Source organism: Chionomys nivalis, chromosome 20, assembly GCF_950005125.1.
Source record: "Chionomys nivalis chromosome 20, mChiNiv1.1, whole genome shotgun sequence".
Lineage (NCBI taxonomy): Eukaryota > Metazoa > Chordata > Mammalia > Rodentia > Cricetidae > Chionomys > Chionomys nivalis.
Window position 1 is genome coordinate 12283494 of NC_080105.1, and position 19010 is coordinate 12302503.

General features: G+C 46.2%; 1 protein-coding gene across 4 annotated transcripts in view; it reads left to right on the plus strand.

The window, feature by feature from the left end:
- The window catches only part of Csgalnact1 (chondroitin sulfate N-acetylgalactosaminyltransferase 1), a 322039-nt gene extending 308388 nt beyond the window's left edge, over nucleotides 1-13651 (plus strand). For all 4 annotated transcript variants that reach the window (XM_057752646.1, XM_057752651.1, XM_057752647.1 and 1 more), the window contains 2 exons: nucleotides 8445-8526; nucleotides 11295-13651. In XM_057752646.1, the coding sequence (XP_057608629.1) occupies nucleotides 8445-8526; nucleotides 11295-11584 (372 nt within the window). In that variant the 3' untranslated portion in view covers nucleotides 11585-13651. The remainder of the gene's footprint in view (nucleotides 1-8444; nucleotides 8527-11294) is intronic.
- The last annotated feature ends 5359 nt before the right edge of the window (nucleotides 13652-19010 follow it).

Here is a 19010-nt window from a genome sequence, read left to right on the forward strand (position 1 = left end):
GACAGACCCTCCTCTGTCACTCAGGGTGATCTTCCCAGCAGGGAGATTATGCTGGACACCTCTGCCTCCTGTTAGCATCCTGGAAATGCCATGCTTTTCGCACCGAGTATCCTTATGGGCAGGAAGGAAATGGGACATAGACATGCAGATGTAGATGGAAAGGGGATATGGGGTCTCCTAGTGCCCCATATCATGGTCATGGGAGAACATTGTTCTGCAATGTTTGTTTGGGGAGCCAACTCTGTAATAGGTTTTCAGAAGTGAGAAAACCCATTCCCTCTAGGCCTGACCTGTGCCCTTGCCCTCTCCCAGGTAACCTCTGACAGCCAATGGGATTCTTCTCCAGAACACCGAAGTTTGGGGTTCTTTCAGAAGGGAGGAGGTTCATGTTGCGTGCTTGTCCTTGTATGATTTTGGTGGGCTCAAGCCAGAAAGTGCACAAACAGTCTCCACTATGGCTGTCAGGTTTTAGCACTGCAGGTGTAGTGTGTGGCTGGGTATGGTACACATCTCTGTGGGCTTCAGACGGTTTCACAACCAAAGAACCAGTTTTCTGAACATGAGAGATGAGTTTCCTGTGAGGACCAGGGCTCTGGCTTCCCATCCCAGGAGTTGTAAGCCTTTCATGGGACGTTAAATGAAAAATGAGACAAAGTGAGTTTTTTTTCTTTCAACCAATGAGAATAAAAATTCCCTTGATTTTAAATAAAGCTCTGTTTTACATTTGACATTGGAAGTGATTAATGTTTCTAGTTCAAATTCATAAAGGCCCTATTTGCTTGCAAGGGCTTCTTTTCATTTCACAATCTAAAGGTTTTGTCCTTTCCAGTTCATCCTGAGAGCAGGCAGGATGGGAGGCAGACGGACAGACAGGGTAGAAGCAGGTCTACCAGACTCACAGAATAAGCAGTCCAGGTGGAAATAACTCAGAGCCTCGGATGCGCGTGGCCACAGCGAGAAACCCCAAATCACCTTTGACATTTACTTCTTAGAGCGTCATTGACCTCTCCTCCGGCACATGAAGCTGCTGCTCAGAGTTCAGTGTACAGTTACTCAGCTCAGTGAAAGGCAGCAAGTCCAAGGCTCCCCAGGGAAATGCATGACTGTGTCCTTCATTACACAAGTCATTTATTTTATTTTAGTTTTACTTATGTGTGTAAGGTCCAGCGAGGGTATAAGATCTCTTGGCGCTGGAGTTTCACCTGATGCAGGTGCCGGGAATCAAGTTCAGGTCCTCTGTAATAACAGCAAGACCTGTTAGCCACAGAGCTAATCCCAAGACAAACTGTCTTGATCACTCACTGCCTGCAACCATCTGCTCCAGGTCCTGGTACTGGGGTCAGAAGAGCTGTGCTTGTTTTGTACACTCAGGCATGATTGATCTGAGGCCCCTCATGCACCCTTCATAGAGGCTGAATGAATTGTCCAAGGCTGCAGAGTCAGAAGCTAGGGAGAGGGATCGCTGAATAATGTGCTTGTGGGAAAGCATGAGGACCAAAGTTCAGGTCTCCACCCCACCCAGATGGGTGAAACCCCAGCACTGGGAGAGTGATAGAGACAGGTAGATCCCAGCCAACAGGAGAGGCGGGGCAGTCTCTAGCCAGAAGGTCGAGCCAAACTGCCAGTTCCAGGTTCATTGGAGACCTTGTCTCAAATATAATGTGAAGAGCAACAGAATACCCTCTGACCTCTATACTGCACAGGTGAGCACCCACACTCAAATGTGCAAGCACAGGTGCACACCAGCACACGTGCACGCACTCATGCACACACACACATATGCATGCGTACACACATCCTTTGGACCCCAAAATTAAGATCGGAAAGTGCCTGAGTGACAGAACTTAGCCCGTGCCAGGATGTCCCTCCTCTTGAGCAGCGGGACCAGATCTGCCGGTTATCCCAGAGAGATCAGAGGCATAAAGAAAATGGCCTGGCAAGAATGCCAGAGGCACACATCAAACTATAGAAATTAACACACTGTGGAGAGAGTGTGTAGGTGGCAAGACACTATAAACCAAAAAGTAATGGCTGGAGATGGGAAAATTAGGAGAGATTTCCCCCGAGATTGCATGTTGACTCCGTCTAGACCATGTGTGTATTAACAAACCCTGCATAGCCTTCCCAGGGACAAAGCGGTACTTCAGTGAGGTGGGGAATGTGGGTTCTGAACGGGCTGTAGTAAAGGTCACCTGTGCAGCTCCACAATCACAGCCTCCTGCTCAGTGCGCACAGGATGAGTTTTCATCACTATCAGTCTTGCCATTTCCGGCTTGCCTGCAGAGGAAAGCAAGGATCTCTGTGTATGTTCAGATGCCTTCTTATTTTTTTTAACTTTTGCATACAGATCATTAGTAATAAGCGACACTGTGGGGTTTTGTGCTAATATTTAGTTTTTGAGATTTAAGCCATGAGATGAGACTTGCTGGTGCCTTAATGCAGAAACAGCAAACCGAGAAGGGAATGGCTGTAATTTAAATCAACGTTCTTCGCTTTAAACATTCCACCTTGCTGCTCAGCCTGTCAGTTCCTCCTTAGATCCCTGCAGAAGCCTCCTACTTCACCTTTCTTTAGATTCCGACCCTCCCCACAACCCGTCTTCCCTCACCCTCTGCCAGAGACTAGTTTTGAATAAACAAATTAATTCCACTTTTTTTTTTATTTAAAAAGATGTTTATGGCATAAAGCCAGTGGCAGGCTTGCAATTGTTTAGCAGCCCACTCTTGGGAAGAAGAAGAAGAAGAAGAAGAAGAAGAAGAAGAAGAAGAAGAAGAAGAAGAAGAAGAGGAGGAGGAGGAGGAGGAGGAGGAGGAGGAGGAGGAGGAGGAGGAGGAGGAGGAGGAGGAGGAGGAGGAGGAGGAGGAGAAGAAGAAGAAGAAGAAGAAGAAGAAGAAGAAGAAGAAGAAGAAGAAGAAGAAAAAAAAAAAAAGCCCTAGTGATGGTGTTTGCTGATTTCCATGGTGTAAACAATTCCCCTGTGGCTTGTATTGGGGTTACCAGTGTGTTACCATAGGGAATGCTGGGAAGAGATGTGTGCAGCTCTGGCGATCAGTATGGACTGTCTCGAGCACAGGGCCGTAGACTCTGATTTTTTGTTGAGACTGATTGTCCTTCATCAGCCAACTTAACCTGGCTGCAAAGAGAATGCCAGCTAATCCCACCACCTGGCAGATGGCACCATCTCCGAGGACACCAGCGTCAGCCTGCCGTCTACCCAGGCCACCACCTTGTGAATTTTAGTCTCTCGGTGTTTGATGCAGACCGTGATGTCTGCTGTACGGTAACACCTGGTAATGTAGCCTGCTTACTTTGTGACACGGAGCGGTGTACGTGGGGTGTGCTTCTCACTGTCCTCATCCTCTCTTGCTTACACCTGCACTGCCTTGCCTGCCTCAAATAGTTGGCGTGAACCAAGAGGCTGAAATCAAGTGTCTTCCTTAATCACTGCCTCCTTAATACATGTATTTTTTACAACTTCATACATGTATTAATATGTTCAGTCCTGTTTTCCTTCCTATTACCCTCTTGAACAACCCCTGTTCCCTATAGGTCCTGCTTCTTCCCTTCATCTTATTTTTTGAGACGGCGTCTGTCTCTCCCTCCCTCCCTCCTCCTTCTCTCCTTCTCCTCCTTGTTTCTCTTCTTCACCTAGCCCCTGATACATAACTCATTGACCTATCTAGTCTGCCTGGACTATCTAGTCAGTTGGGTTAGGGACACTCCACTACTCGCTTTTTATGTGAATTTTAGGACTTCAAACTCTGGACTTCCTATTCATGAAACAGTCACTTTATCAAGGACCATTTCTTAGCTCCTCAATTAGATGGACTTTTTATTTGGGGGTTTGAATTACTGAGCATTTTAAACACTGACCTATGCTTCAGTCTTTAGTATTGTCTGTTGGGCATAGTTCATGCAGTGTGCCCTTGTGGACTGGTTTTGTTTAATCAGAAAGCATTTGAGAGTCCCTCAGTGAGACCATGTTATCTCCCATAATTCCCAACAAGGGTAAGCGGCATCTACATCTCATTCACACATATGGAAGCCAGGGCTCAGCAGGCCTAAGTCCAGTAGTTCAGATTCCTGCAGCTGGTGAGTGGGAGAGGGACAGATGTGAGTGCCAAACTGTGCGGCTAAGCTTGACCAAGGGTGATGAGCTGAAGGAACCCGTGTGCTGCCAGAGGACCAAGATTCTCCATTCCAGAAATGACAGCGCTTGTGGGTCTGGCCCAGCCTTAACCCCTTAGAAGAGACTGTCGTACTTTATTCTCAAACCAATAGGACTTGTGTGGAAATGAGAGGCTGCAGAGACCTGGGAGGAGATGAGATTTGAATCTATTATTAAATAAATTCTGGGAGCCCTGTGCTCCAGAATACATTATTTCTTAAGAAATTAAACCAGGATCTTCATGGGAATCCTAGCCCTGAGCTCTACAGGAACAGGCTCAATGAACTTGAGCAAATCATTCTGCCTCTCTCTGAAGAGGTCTCAAAAAGAGGGCACATAGCCTTCGCCCCCAGAATCTTCTGCAGCGTGATCACTGACCCTTCAGGTCCCAGATAATAAGGAGTACACAATGCATAATCAGATCCAGAAATTGCTGCAATTCAGGGAATCTAGTATGCACGGGCAGGGCCTGCTTTATCAATAGAATATCTCAGAACAAAATCAGAATGCAGACCCTTGTGCCAAAAGAGTTCAGAATGTAAAGACAACTGCAACAAGCATGAAACCCTGTGTGTGTTTGTGGGCCACATGCCTGTAACCATGTACAGCTCCTGGTTACTCCTAGGACATAGAAGGCTGATCAGATCTAGCTTCAGTTTTGGAGCGATACTCTTTCATTTAGAGAATATTCTCTGCCCGAAGTCTTGGTTACTTACTTAATTTTAAGATCCAGATTGCTTCATAGGCAGCTGCCCAACTCAACACCGTTAAATCAGACAGACAACTGCCTATGCTCCTGCTGCCTGTGCAGCTGTGGGGCGGCTGTGTTCCCCTCAGCCCTCGAGGGAGTTGCTGATCTCTGTTTCATGTTTTGATCCTAATAAAAAATAATTGCCCCATGTCACACAACTTGCCCACAAAGCTGTGACTCTAGAAACGTCCAGTGGGACACCCAGCCTGAAATCCATGCCTTTGTGACATGCTTAGTCCCAAAGTCTTTTGCCAACTTTGTGGACTAGAAAGGTGCTCTAGAAAGTGTGGGCATGAGGCTAGCCCAAAAGACACCTTCAAAGTGACAGCGGCACTGGAGACAGAACACTGAAATTTAGAACAAAAGAAAGAGATGAGCAACTTTTCAGGTTTAGTCTTTGCCCTGTGGTAGAACCATTGGAGTATATATTTAACAATTGGGCAAAATGGTGGAACTCCTTGTACCTGACTCCATGTGTATAAACCACACTTGGTGCCTCCAGGCTCAAGACCATGAGGACATTTTTGCCTATTGGTCTCCATCCATGCAATCCTGACAGTTGTTACCACCAGACCACCTATGCTTTTGCTGAGGCTCTTGCTGACAAGTGTCTCTCGCTTGAAGCATGTTTGTTTCCACAGGCTAGGAGTTGGGGTTACCTTATACTGCTCCTCATCCATCCATTAAAGAGTATCTATTAATTGTACAACTGTGTGGTGAGTGACATTCTGGGTGCCGCTGACACTAGGGACTAAGACTCTGGCTGACGTTGCCCAAGAGTGGTAGATGAAGACAGCAAACTAAGAAACAAATGCACCCATGAGGTCATTTTCCATGGGTACTGGCAGCTGTATGGCATTGGTCAGGAGGCTCAGGGTGATCATCTTGAGCAATGATGAGTAGGGAAACATGGCCAAGCATAGGCTGAGGGAGTACCTTAGATGCCTGTGAGCCTGGGGAGTTGGGTGGTTAGGAAACAGGCCTGTGGAGAGCAGCAATTCTCAAACTGTGGGTCATGACCACTGTGGGGGCCAAATGAACCTTTCATGAGCATCACTGAGGAACATCAGGAAATGCAGGTGTTTACATTATGATTCATAAATGCAGCAAAATTACAGTAGTAATGAAAATAATTTTATAGTTGGGGATCACCACAACAAGAGGGACAGTGTTGAAGGGTCGCAGCTTTTGGAAGGTAGAGAGACACTGATGTAGAAGCTCAAAGGGGATGAGAGGAGAGGAGGAGGAGGCAGGCAGGTCTGGGTGGACTGGAAACCTCTGTGGCTCTTGTAGGGTCTTCAGCAGTGACCCAATGCCATCCCATCAGGAGAGAACTCAAGAGCCCTCATCTCCGCCAGGCTTTCGTCCAGAGGCGGCATTGGAGAGCAACAGTTGGCAGCTTGGCCCAGCCATGGTGGTGGAATCTCGCAGAAGTGAAGTCTATCTATCCCCGAAATTACATGCTATGACACAGCCATGGCAGCTTCCACAAAAGCCTGTACTTCAGTGGCCCTTTCCCAGAGTGCCTTTCTTCGGCTTACCAACTTTAAAACCAATGTAGTAACTGTTTCTAGACCTCAGCCCCTGCCACAAATCATGTGTTGCTGTCACCTGTCTCCAGGGAGGATTAGCCTTCCTTTATGTCCTTCAGCATAACCGTGATCCAGCCCAGAATCTTGGGACAGTGGCTTCCTGGGAACACACTCTTGCTTCCCCCTCAGGTCTCCTGATTGTTCTTCCAACAGGGAGCTGTCTATGGAGAGTACAAACAAATATTTGAAGTTTGGATACTGGCGCTTCTCTTCTGCTCCATGTCTGTGGGATATCTAGAACCCTGGACAGTAGAAGGGATATTAGGCCTTTGACTGCAACAGAAAAATTTACCTGATTGAGAAAGAAGGAAAAAAATCCATTGAAAATGTCTTCAGTGGAGGCTTCTCCAGACACTCCTGTCTCACACGGTCCTTTCGAGCTTCTCTGCCTCCTGCTTTCACATCTGTTGTTGGGTCTGGTGACCTGGGTTTCACCAGCATTGCTTGCAGGGGCATGGGTGGGCACCTCACTGGGAAGTGGCTACACCATTGGTAAAGCTCCCTTTTCTTCATCTCCCCTAGTGCCATAAACTGCATATAAATCCTTGGAGAAGTGTGGGTGGGAATTTCTGGGTCCCTCCCACTCCATCACAGGTGGTTAAGGAGCCTCATTGTGAGCAAGCTCTTGTGTGTGTGTAGCATGGCATAGCCTCTGCCCTATTGAATTCTGGGATAAAAGAATGTTTTAAGATTCATTAACTGTTTGCAAGACATTTATCAAATATAATTTTGACTGTGGGAAGCTTCCAGAACATGGAGTAACAGTGATGCCATAAATGAGCTGTAAAATTCTTTAGTTGTGATTTAGCTCAACTCTCCATCATATGTGAAGGAAAACGGGCTTGAAATCAAGAGACCTGCCTGAGGTGAAAAGAGTAGCCAGGAGTGGAGATGGGACAGGCCTGCCCTTCCTTTCTCACAAGGTGTTACAGATGAGCAGCAAACAGATCCAAGCTTTAGCAACAGGGACCCTCCTAGGCACTCTGCCTCCCTCTCCTAAGGAAGGGACTTCCTGTCTTCTAAGCACCTACAGAAATGACAAAGATGGGAAAAAATTGGTTTCAAACCCCTTTCCCGAATTACTTCTGACAAGTGTGTGTGTTGGTGTATGTGTCTGTGTGTGCCTATGTGTATGTATGTTTGAGTACATGTATATTCATGTGTGTACATGCCAATTTCTGTTACTTTTTAAGTTTTGTTGCCTCAGCAAATTTGCTGGAAATTTTCTGCAAAAAAAAAAAGAAAAAGAAAGAAAGAAAGGGAACAGTACAGCGTTGCTCTGGTTTTATGGGTTTTTTTGGTCACTGTTTGGATGGCCTCTAGGTCACCCGGCATGCTGGCACTTCCAGCAGGAGCTTTCTGGAGCAGCTTCATCCTTTAGAAGCACCCTCTCCTCAGCCAGCCAGAGGGTGTAGGGTCAGTGATCCGAGAACAGCAGGAATCTCTTGGGTGTTTCTTCTCTTTCCCTGTCGTTGAGTTCTGAATTCCAAGCTGTTCCCGAGACCTTTTCTCAACTTCCTGAGCTCTTCGCTGTCTCTGAACTCAGGCCTGTGTAAGGGGCCGGCCTCGCTTCTCCTTAGCACTGGAACCAGACACCAGATGTGTAGGTGGCTTTTCCATGGCACTGCTCAAAAACCTGCTCTCTGAGGTTGTTTTGGTTGTGTGTGAGAGAGTGTGTGCGCGCTTTCATGTCTACACCCTAGAGACATCCTGGCCAGAGGTGCCCAAAATCACAAAGCCGCAGTTTGGACTTAGTGTATTGTAATTCTTTTGGTAAACACACACACACATACACACACACACACACCCGCACACACACACCACTCCATCTGGTCTATTTGTTGGCAGTGGGGTGGCTCTATACTGAGCACTGCTCACCAAGCATGTGAAGATCGGTTTTCTATATTATCTCTAACAGCCTTTTTCCTTGCAGGTCATCAAGAAGGAAACAGGGTTTTGGAGGGACTTCGGGTTTGGGATGACTTGTCAGTATCGCTCAGACTTCATCAACATAGGTGAGATAAAACTTCGAGTCTACCGCCACCTGGAGGCCACTGTCCTGCAGGCCGTGAGCAAATTCTACTGCCATTTTCCCAAAGATCACTGCTCCACAGGTCACAGGTGGCAGCACTTGGTTTGCTGTCGGATACATTAGCCCCTCTCAAATGTACCCAGCACCACTCAGGGTTTTACATGGCAGGATGCAAGCAAGTTCTGTGGTGCCTCCTCCTCTGAGGGCCCCGCTGTGGAGTCCACTAAGAGGAACATTGTGAGCCTCCAGAAATGCGGAAGAAGAGGGGAGTCTGGGAAAAGCACATGCAAAAAAAAAAAAAAAAAAAAATCCTATGTTTCACTCCTGCGACCCTTACTTAAAGTCCCATATGTCACTTTAAGCTCTGAGTATGCAGTTGCTGTCAACATGAACACACATGTGTGAACATCTCTACACATCATATAGACACACAGGTAAGCATAGACACAGAGATGCAGACGTGTCTATACACATGCACTCAGTGGCACATATTTTAACACAAACACATCCACACACAGAGACATACATGCACACATATCCACATAGGTACAGAATGAAACATGTGTGAACACAGACTCACACGCACACATATCCACACAGAGACGTATACACTCATTATGTATATATATATATATAGAGAGAGAGACAGGCATATATTTACATATACATCTACAGAGGCATGCAATAAGATGTAAACAGGCACACATACATGTTCATACACATAGAAAGCTAAAAGGACATATTTACAAACACATATGAACTGCAGAGTTCTAGGACTCAGAAAGGTAACGCTAATGGGTTTCAGCAGAACAGACCAAAGTGCGCAGAGACAAAGGGGCCTCCTTACAGAAAGTGGAGGATGAGGAACAAGCTGGATTATACATAGCTAGCTCGAGAAAGAACAGGTCCAAAACCTTAACTTGAGCTCTGGGGGTGCCCTTCTCTCTGGGAAGTGATGGAGAGACTCCTCCCCAGACCGCACAGGCACCTCCTCTTCCATACCCCTCCCATCCCTCTCTCTTCCATACCCCTCCCCCAGGGCTAAGCCTAAAGCCCTCCACTTTGAAAACAGGCAGGAACAGGCCCAGGTATGCTTCCTTCCCTAGAAATCACCGGATTAAAATGAAAATAATGCCAAGCAACTTGGATTCATGTCCCTGAGGAGGCAGCGCTATACCTGGGTACCAGGTCTTGAGTGACAGCCACTGTGAAGAGCTGGCAGGGGTTCTTTTATATCTCTAGGGAAATATTCCTAGGAGACCGTATGCTTATCAGATTCACAAAAATAACATTCAATTTTTAAAAATAATTCCCATTTCCAGAAACTATTGTTTCTTTTTCTTTGTGTGCAGAGAAGATGATATTGCACTGTGAAGACTCATGTTTATCACATTTGGATTCATATTGCATTGGCTTGTCTGAAGATGCATGTCACTATATTTTCGAGAGGTGGGGCCACAGTGAGCTGGGGAGGGTGTTTTTCCTCGGGGAGCCATTGCTGTGACCTCAGAGCTTCTCGGTCCCCTTATATGCCATTCTTTGTGACCATGTCCTTATTTGCAATTTTTTTTATTGTGACCCTGGTATTTAATAAGAGATGCTGAGGGCAATAAAAAATTTTAGTTGACCAAGTTAAGCACTTATTAAATTTTATCTTGTTTGGTTATAACATCTACTTCATTGAAAGATTTAAAAACCCCAAACTTCAGGCAAGCATCATTATCTAGGCTCATTTTTGTGGTCCCTGTATTTAAAAGGCAAAGGCAGGAGAAATGAAAATTCGAGGCCCGGACTATACAGAAAAACAAAACAACTTGACAAGTTCAGTAGCAACTTTGCTAGGAAAAATGGATCTGAATTCTGACTGTGTGGCTTGTGATCTCCCCCTGTTGCTGTCCCCTGCTGCAGGGCCATGGTCACTCATAAACCAATACCACTCAGGGTTGCTTAGCTGGGGTTTCGGGTCCTGGGTTTTTCTGGTTTGAACTGGCCCTGATCAGAGCGGTGTAGCTGGGGCACGGGGTCAGGGATAAAGCGGCCACATGATAGTGTTTGGGACAGGGTGCAGTGACAGACAGCAGATGCAGGGTTTTCCTTGTAAGATGTCAAGTTCTAAAGCCAGGATGCACTTGAAGATCTGAATCCTGGGCCAGAGCTGCTCATTAGTACCGCTGATGGCTCTTTCAAGCAGCCCAGTTCTTAGAATCCTGCCCAGCCTCCTGTTACGTGAAGAAGTTTGCATGGTCAGGCATGAAGATCATGCCCATTGGCTATGCCCATCCAAAGTCTCACCCAGATGGACGCTGGGAACTTGGATGTATGATGCTTCCAATGCACCTCCCCTGAACACTTCCTTGTTATTTGTATGGGAAAATGGAGGCCAGGGGACAACCTCAAATACCATTCCTCAGGTGTCATCTGCATCTTTAATTTCGGGACAGAGTCTTCCATTGACCTGGAACTTGGCAAGCAGGCTAGGCTGGCTGACCAGCAAGCCCCAGTCCTCTGCCTGTCTCTGCCTCCCTGGTGCTGAAATGACAAGTGTGTGCCACCATGCCAAGTGCCCACTCTTGGGTTTTAAAATGTTTTAAGCTGTATTTTGGGGGACCAAACTCAGTTCCTCGTGCTTACAAACCAAGTACTCCACCAATCAAGGTGTCTCCCTGCCCACCCCCACTGTGCCTCTTGGGGAAAAGTCCTTGGGGGCTGAGTGGGTGAAGCACAATTCAACGGCATGTTCTGTTCCCACAGGTGGATTTGACCTGGACATCAAAGGCTGGGGTGGTGAAGATGTGCACCTGTACCGGAAGTATCTCCACAGCAACCTCATCGTGGTACGCACACCTGTACGCGGCCTATTCCACCTTTGGCATGAGAAGCGCTGCATGGATGAACTGACCCCCGAGCAGTACAAGATGTGCATGCAGTCAAAGGCCATGAATGAGGCTTCCCACGGGCAGCTGGGGATGCTTGTCTTCCGGCATGAAATAGAGGCTCACCTTCGCAAACAGAAGCACAAAGCGGGCAGCAAAAAGACATGACCTCCCAGGCACAGATTAGTGGAGACATTTAAGTTGTTTGCCTTAGGCAGTTGCTGAAAAACTGGATGCAATAAGGTATAAACTTCCACACAGGGCGACAAAGAATCTGGCTGATGACTTAGAGATGAAAGGAGCGAGTCTCCGGTTTCTGTAGGCTCGGAGTATGGTGACAGTGACTGCATTTACAGCAGAATGATCTCTCTGTCCCTGCACACTGAAATATTCACAACCTCAGACAAGATTTGAAAAAGTTCACTAGAAGAGATGCTAGCGTACTGGCTTCTCTTCTTAGGAATGGTTAATTCAGAGGGCTCTGGTGTCCAGGACTAACAACATCTCAGAAGGAGCAGAGGACCGGCAAGGCATGGAGATCGAGCATGAGCACCCTCCAGGGGACAGGGAGCAAAATCAAAGGGACCTGGGAACAAACTGTCAATACTGTCATCCTCCCAATATTAGCCAAAAAAAAAAAAAAAACAACAAAAAAAAAAAACTCTCTCTTTTCAGTTATCATTTAGTTACTATTCTAAAAATGCACTTTCCTTGTATTATTCTTATTTAATTACCTATTTGCAAGACTTAGTAGGAGCACATTGTAGTATATACACTTTGATGATTTTAAGATTTGTTTTTATTTTTTGTTGATTTTCTTGGTTTGTTTATTGGAGAGAGTCTTGACATAGACCCTGAGCTAACTTTGAAATAATGATCCTCTTCCCTTAGCAGCCCAAGTGCTGAAATTATGGCTATGCACCAGCACATCTGGCAAGAAGGTACCTATAGGGGTGTGTGAAGAGAGGTACCTATAGAGGTGTGTAAAGAGAGGTACCTATAAGGGTGTGTGAAGAGAGGTACCCATAAAGGTGTGTGAAGAGAGGTACCTATAGGGGTGTGTGAAGAGAGTACCCATAGAGGTGTGTGAAGAGAGGTACCTATAGGGGTGTGTGAAGAGAGGTACCTATAGCGGTGTGTGATGTGAGGCACCTATAGAGGTGTGTGAAGGGAGGTACCTATAGAGGTGTATGAAGAGAGGTACCTATAGAGGTGTGCGATGAGAGGTACCTATAGAGAGAGGTGTGTGATGAGAGGTACCTATAGAGGTGTATGATGAGGAGGTACCTATAGAGGTGTGTGATGAGAGGTACCTATAGAGGTGTGTGATGAGAGGTACCTGTAGAGAGAGGTGTGTGATGAGAGGCGCCTATGGACATGTGTGACTAGAGGGGCCTATGGTGCTGTGTGACGACAGGCACCTATGGAGGTGTGTGAGGAGAACCCCAGTTGCACATCTGAGAGCAAATCTGAGACTTGCCAAACTCGAAGCTAAGGCTGCGAGTGGGCCGCAGAGAGAAATATAGAAGCTGTCCAAGACTATCCGAAGAGGAGCAAACACTGGAGAAAGGAAGACGCTTTCATCTTCACAGAGAAGGGACGCTACGGCCTTGGTCTCTTTGATGGAGAACATACTTTCTCCTCTGGAGAAACGGGGACCACTTCCTTACCTGTTTGAATAAACCAAAGTTATGAACCAAACAATCGCTTTTCAAAGCAGGGTGCTCTTCCTGGTCTCTGGCTTCCAGAAGAAGAAAATGCAGGAAAAATAGACACATATTTTGTGAAAGACCAGTCCATCATTCCAGCGAGATGGAGGATTTTGCTACATTTTCACTCCTTCCTGACTATGTGGAAGCAATTTATTTTTAAAATAAGCAGTGGCACTTGATTGCCAAGAAGCTTCTGAAGCTTGCATTTTCTTACATCTTCAAAATCTTTTTTAAAAAATAAATATGGTTACCATTGAGTGGTTTCTACATCCATGTGCAAATTATTTATTTATTAGCCAGCACCAGATGCATGAGCTAATTACCTCCTCTGTCTCCGTGCCTTCTGTTTGCTCACAGTGAATTCATTGTTTAAATGCTTCAAGAACACTCAAGCTGTGTGCTTAAAAAAACATTGAAAGCATTGTATTGATTTGTACTGGTAGTTTATAAAATTTAATTAAAACATGAGACATGAATGAAAGGTGGTATTGCACAGCTAATAAAATTTGTGAATTTGATTTCTTCCTGGAATAAGAAAGAAGTGTTTTGAGTTTGGGGAAATTTTTTTATGCATAGACCAGGCTTCCCAGTGTTGTTAGCACTGTGACATTTGGGGCTTGATCTCTCAGTGGGGGAGGGAACTGTCCTGTGCAACTTCCCTACAGTCCCACTACACACTAAATGTACTTGACAACCAGCCTGCCTCCAATCATTGTCAAATACTCAGAGAATGGAGCATGGCCCCTGGCTGAGAACAGCTAGCGTAGAAGGAAAATGTTGACATTTCGTTCACGCTAATGTTGACATTTCGTTCACGCTAATGTTTAGTCAGATGGAGTTGACGATGGTTTCTGAAACCTCTTTCCATGCTGCTTTACAATTTTCACATACTCTTGTAATTTTAGAGCCTTCAGGACATGTGGCTGTTGTTTCCCAGCAGAGGTTCCTATAGACCTGTGACCAACTCTTGCTGATACTCTCAGAGAGGCGGGGGATTGAGATCCCACAAGAGCAGAGGCAGCTGTCACATATGCAGCTGTTTCCTGGTGTTGCAGTCCCTGAATGGCAACCAGCATTTGAACTTGTTCACACTGTATGTGTACCTTACAGACGGCCATGACACCGAACAAGACTTTTGCTTCTTGAGACAAGTTCTCATCTTGTAGCCCAGGATGGGCTGACCCTTTTCCTCCTGCCTCAGACTCTCAAGTGCCTGGCTCACAGTTGTTACAAACACACTTGGCTAAGGATGGATTTTAACAATTGGTAAGAGGACTAGGAAAAAGTCTCAGGGGGTAAAGTGAGCTGAGATTCCCTCTCGCCCCAACACTAGGCAGATGGAAAGCAAAGCGGGGAGTATACTGGGGGGTCTGTGTCTAGCCAGTCTGACTGAGACAGCATGCACCAGGTTCAGTGAGAGACTTTCTCTCAAAAAACAAAATGGAGGGCAATTGAAAACAATGAAAGACACTCACTGCGTGCATACATGTTGAGGACCCCTAATGAAAAGCGTCTAAGATAAGACGTCACTGGGGGAACAGGAAACGATTTTCTCCCTCTTAAAGCTGAGCTTAGCTGCAGTTTCCGTTAGAAATGTCTCCAGAAAGCTCATCTGTTACAGATATGGCCACCAGTGGATGGGATCTTGGGGTCCCCGACTTTGTTAATGGATTCGTCCCCCCAGGTAGTCATACTCTTTTTTTTTTTTTAATTAATTATGTATACAATATTCTGTCTGTGTGTATGCCTGCAGGCCAGAAGAGGGCACCAGACCCCATTACAGATGGTTGTGAGCCACCATGTGGTTACTGGAAATTGAACTCGGGACCTTTGGAAGAGCAGGCAATGCTCTTAACCTCTGAGCCATCTCTCCAGCCCCAGGTAGTCATACTTCTATGCCACTCATAATGTGATGGTGGCAGAAAGCCAGGAGGTGAGGACTGGGGAGGAAGATGTAGTCTTGGTCTTCTGGAATCTTCCTAACAACTCTCTTTGCTTCCTGTCCACCTGCAGGGAGATCTAATCCCAAGTTTGTGGAAATGAAGGTTGGGGAGGCCTCACTAAACCTAAACAGGGGCTGAAATTTAAACTTACGCATCAAAGGAAAACAGAAATGCAAGTGGGTGAAGAACTCAGGCACACTACTTCTGCAAAGAAAAGCCACTGCCAGATGCCCGGCTGGTGAAAGGCCTCTTCTAACTTCACGAAGTGAATACTCTATTCCATGTACCTGTAGGGTTCCTAGCAACCAGTCCAGTTACCTTCTAATATACCTGGGGTCCCAACCAAGTGCCACCGCCGATGCTGCTGTGTGAGAGCTGTCAGCCGCTCCTCTCAAATCCTTCTTTGATGGTGGCAGATTGAATCTTGAATAGGAATTGCCAGTTAAGGCTACAGACCAGGCCCCTCCCAACCTCTAGCCAACACACCAACGGAGCCTTTTGCTGAATATTTGTCAACAAGTAATGATTCCAAGTGACATACCTCATGTCCTTGGGCTGGATCTCTCCAATCGTAGGCTGCCCAGTGTGTGTGTGTGTGTGTGTGTGTGTGTGTGTGTGTAAGCCCAAGGGAAAGAAGGTTGAGTCAGGCAAGTCCAGACCTCAGTCCACTTGTGTTTTGTTCCCTCTGTTTCTCTTCTCTAGCCCCACGTAAGAAACACAGAGGAGAGAAATGTGTAGACACAGCAGACAACCCAGCCACCTGCATCCTCCCCCCCCCCCCCCCCCGCAGCTGCACAGAGGAGCTAGGTGGGAACTCTGTTGGAGTGGGAATCTCTTCAGCAGGATCCCAAAGTGGAAGGTCAGGTGGGGAGATGCTCCAGTTTAAAGAGAGGCTGTTCCTGGGAGCTGCAATGAGATAATGACCTTGGGCGGTTTCTTAGGAGGGGGTGGATGCTTTGCTCCCGTGCCCCTTGATGCTTGAGCCTCCTGTGATTACATTCTGACTAGCTATGTATTATCATTCAAAGCCCGTTTCTCCTGGCGAGACTCAGGCTTTGTTGTTGCTGCCAAAAAGTGGTGGGGTCTGTGCCAGTTTGTTTGGGGGATTTGGGTTTTTTCCCCCAACACACAGAATATGTTATTTCCTGGCCACAGAGATACCGTTTAAAATGGCTCTACTCAGACTTTGAAGGTGCCCTCTGCAGAAGCCCATCCCAGCATCCCCTGGGGCTTGACTGTTGGCAGTTCTAGTAGGAAAGAGGACAGAGTCCATGGGGCAGACAATAGGGAGACCATAGTAAATATCACAGCCTAGGAGGGTAGGACACCACTGGAGAGCGAAGCCAGGCCATGCTCCTGCCTCCAGTTTCCACCACTTTTATCAAGGGCCAGAATGGGGCAGGGCCTGCTCTGCTAGCAATAACCAAATGCCTATGAATCTGGTGTGGGTGGTTAGGAGAGCTGAACTTATTCCTTACTCTGCAGATCCACGTTAGGCAGAAATGGGATGTGTGCAGTGCTTCTAGTAGCTCCCTCCACCGCAGATCTTAGCCCTTGTAACTTACAGATCTACCACCAATCTCAGCCTTCAACCCACGCTGAAAACCTACAATAAGCATCATTGTCTACTGAGGTCTTAAAGCCATTTTAAATGCATTTAAATATTTAAAATAAAGAAAAGACAAAAAAATAGAATATCACCCAAATTAAATTTAAACCAAACATGAGGAATTTTTAAAAAAAATTTCTCTTTATTTTCCCTGTGACTACTGTCATAAAGTTGAGCCATATAAAGATGACATCACAGTTTGGGGGCCGCCAGGGATAGCCAGCCAGCGTGGTCTGGGTGGGAAGTGAGAAAGCCACCCTGTGGAGAAGAAGTCATTTTTCTTTGGTTGTCGTGATTCAGGGCTGGGTGGGGATGTTACTAGGATTTTGACTTGCTGGGAAGTCTATAAAATGGAGCATCTCTTCACTGAGGAAAGCACACGACTGACTCGGACGGACATCTCAAGGACTTACTCTATGCCATTAGTATAAGTTACAGTCTTCACATCACCTGACCTCACAGGGAGGCAGGCAGGGTACATTCCAAATTCATGTCTTCTCCTCAAAAAGGTGCTAACTTGGAAGCTGTGGTTAGGAATGTCTAGGCCACGGACTCTATTCGGCAACCACCAATTTGGCGACAAAACATGGCGACTACGAACCTTGGGGTTGTTCAAAATCACTGGAAAATAGCCCTCCCCTCCCTTGCCACCGCAAATCCCAAGCTAACGGGTCCACTTTGCTTTAGGTCATCTAGGTAGTATTCTGTACAGATTGTTATATATTTTAAAACTTTGCCTGGTCCCCTTAAAATAGTTCCCCAGTGCCAGGAAAGTGGCCATTAGCATGCATGGCTCCTTAGCTATGTAAGCTGGGTTAACAAAGGAACACTCACAGAGAGTGGTTACAGGAAGAGCTTTTGCTAAGCTGTGCACGCAACACATCTCTTTCTAGTCTTCAGGACCCAGGTGACTTCAGGAACTCATTTTAAAAGCTGAAACTCATGCAGGTTCAGCAAATCTTTTCATTCCACATGGCTAATTGGTGATATAGGCAGGACACAAACCCAAACCTGCTGGGCTTGCTTTCTGCTACGTCAAACCACTTCATTGTCTAATATTATGTTTTTATTATACAATAAAGGGAGAAAATTTTCATCACTTATGCCCTTTGATAGTTTTCAATCTGGAGCAATATAGGTAAACCTCTGTATAAAGAGACACGTTACTCACCACCCTACAGACAAACCTGAAGTGTAACTGTAGCGCCAACAACAGCAGAGCACAGAATTATCATGGCAGAGTTACTGCGGAGTGGGCACGGTAGAGACAGAATCAACATGGCAGAGTTACTGCGGAGTGGGCACAGTAGAGCATAGAATTAACATGGCAGGAAATCCAGTTTCTCCTTCCATAGGGTCCAAGAATAGGTCTCTTTATAAACAATAGAAAGGAAGGAAAAACACAATAGGAAAATTGTAAAAATTAAAAGCAAGGAAGAGAAAACTAAGGCTTTATCTATATTCCTGAAGGACAGGAAAGCACAATTGAAGCAAAAATGTTAAAGATATAATTGTGGAAAAGCTATAATCAGAAGAAAGAAGCTGCATTCTAAGAAAAACAAATGTCATGCGCCCTGAAAAATGCAATGCCTGTCTTGAGTCCCACTTCATCCTGGTATGGTCGGACTATTGTGCACTAAGCAACCCTGGGGTGGGGAGGGAGAGAGCAGGGCTAAGCAGAGCTGGAGCTGAAGGAGGATTCTGAGCATCTGTGAGTGTGATGGGAAAAAACACCCATGAGATTGTGTTGAAGACAGCTTGTTTATTAGGTGGGGACAGGGGATAGTTATATTCCAGAAAAATTGACCGCTTGGATCCATGTGGTGATATGTTATTGGTTAAGGCAAGAACATGAGGATGCTTCATTTGCATGTGTGGGAGAAGCAGGGCCTGGGGAAGGAACCTTATAAGGTCACATCAAAAAGAAAGGAAGTCCAGTCCAGGCCGATTCAGTGGTCAGATAAGCAGCAGCCAGTCCTCCGAGCCTCGGAGATGCCTGAGCTTATGAGCTGATACATGTACCATGGCATCTTCCCGGTCTGGGGAAGCCTATCTGCTGGGGTCTGTGGGTACCCAGGCAAAGCAGAGGAGCAGCCAACCTCCTTCCGCTCTCAGGAGGAGAAAATCCAGGGTTTCAGGCATGCTTTGAGCCCTTCTTAGCTTCAGGCCAGCCCCACAATCATCGTTATGTTCTCAACTGAAGAAAAGAAGTCCCGCGGATACATAGCTGCACTTCTGTAAATATTTCTGAATATTCTGTATTCAAAATAAGGGAAGCCCCAAACCATGCTCACACAAGGGCCACAAATATACCTTAATTAAGAAGGTGC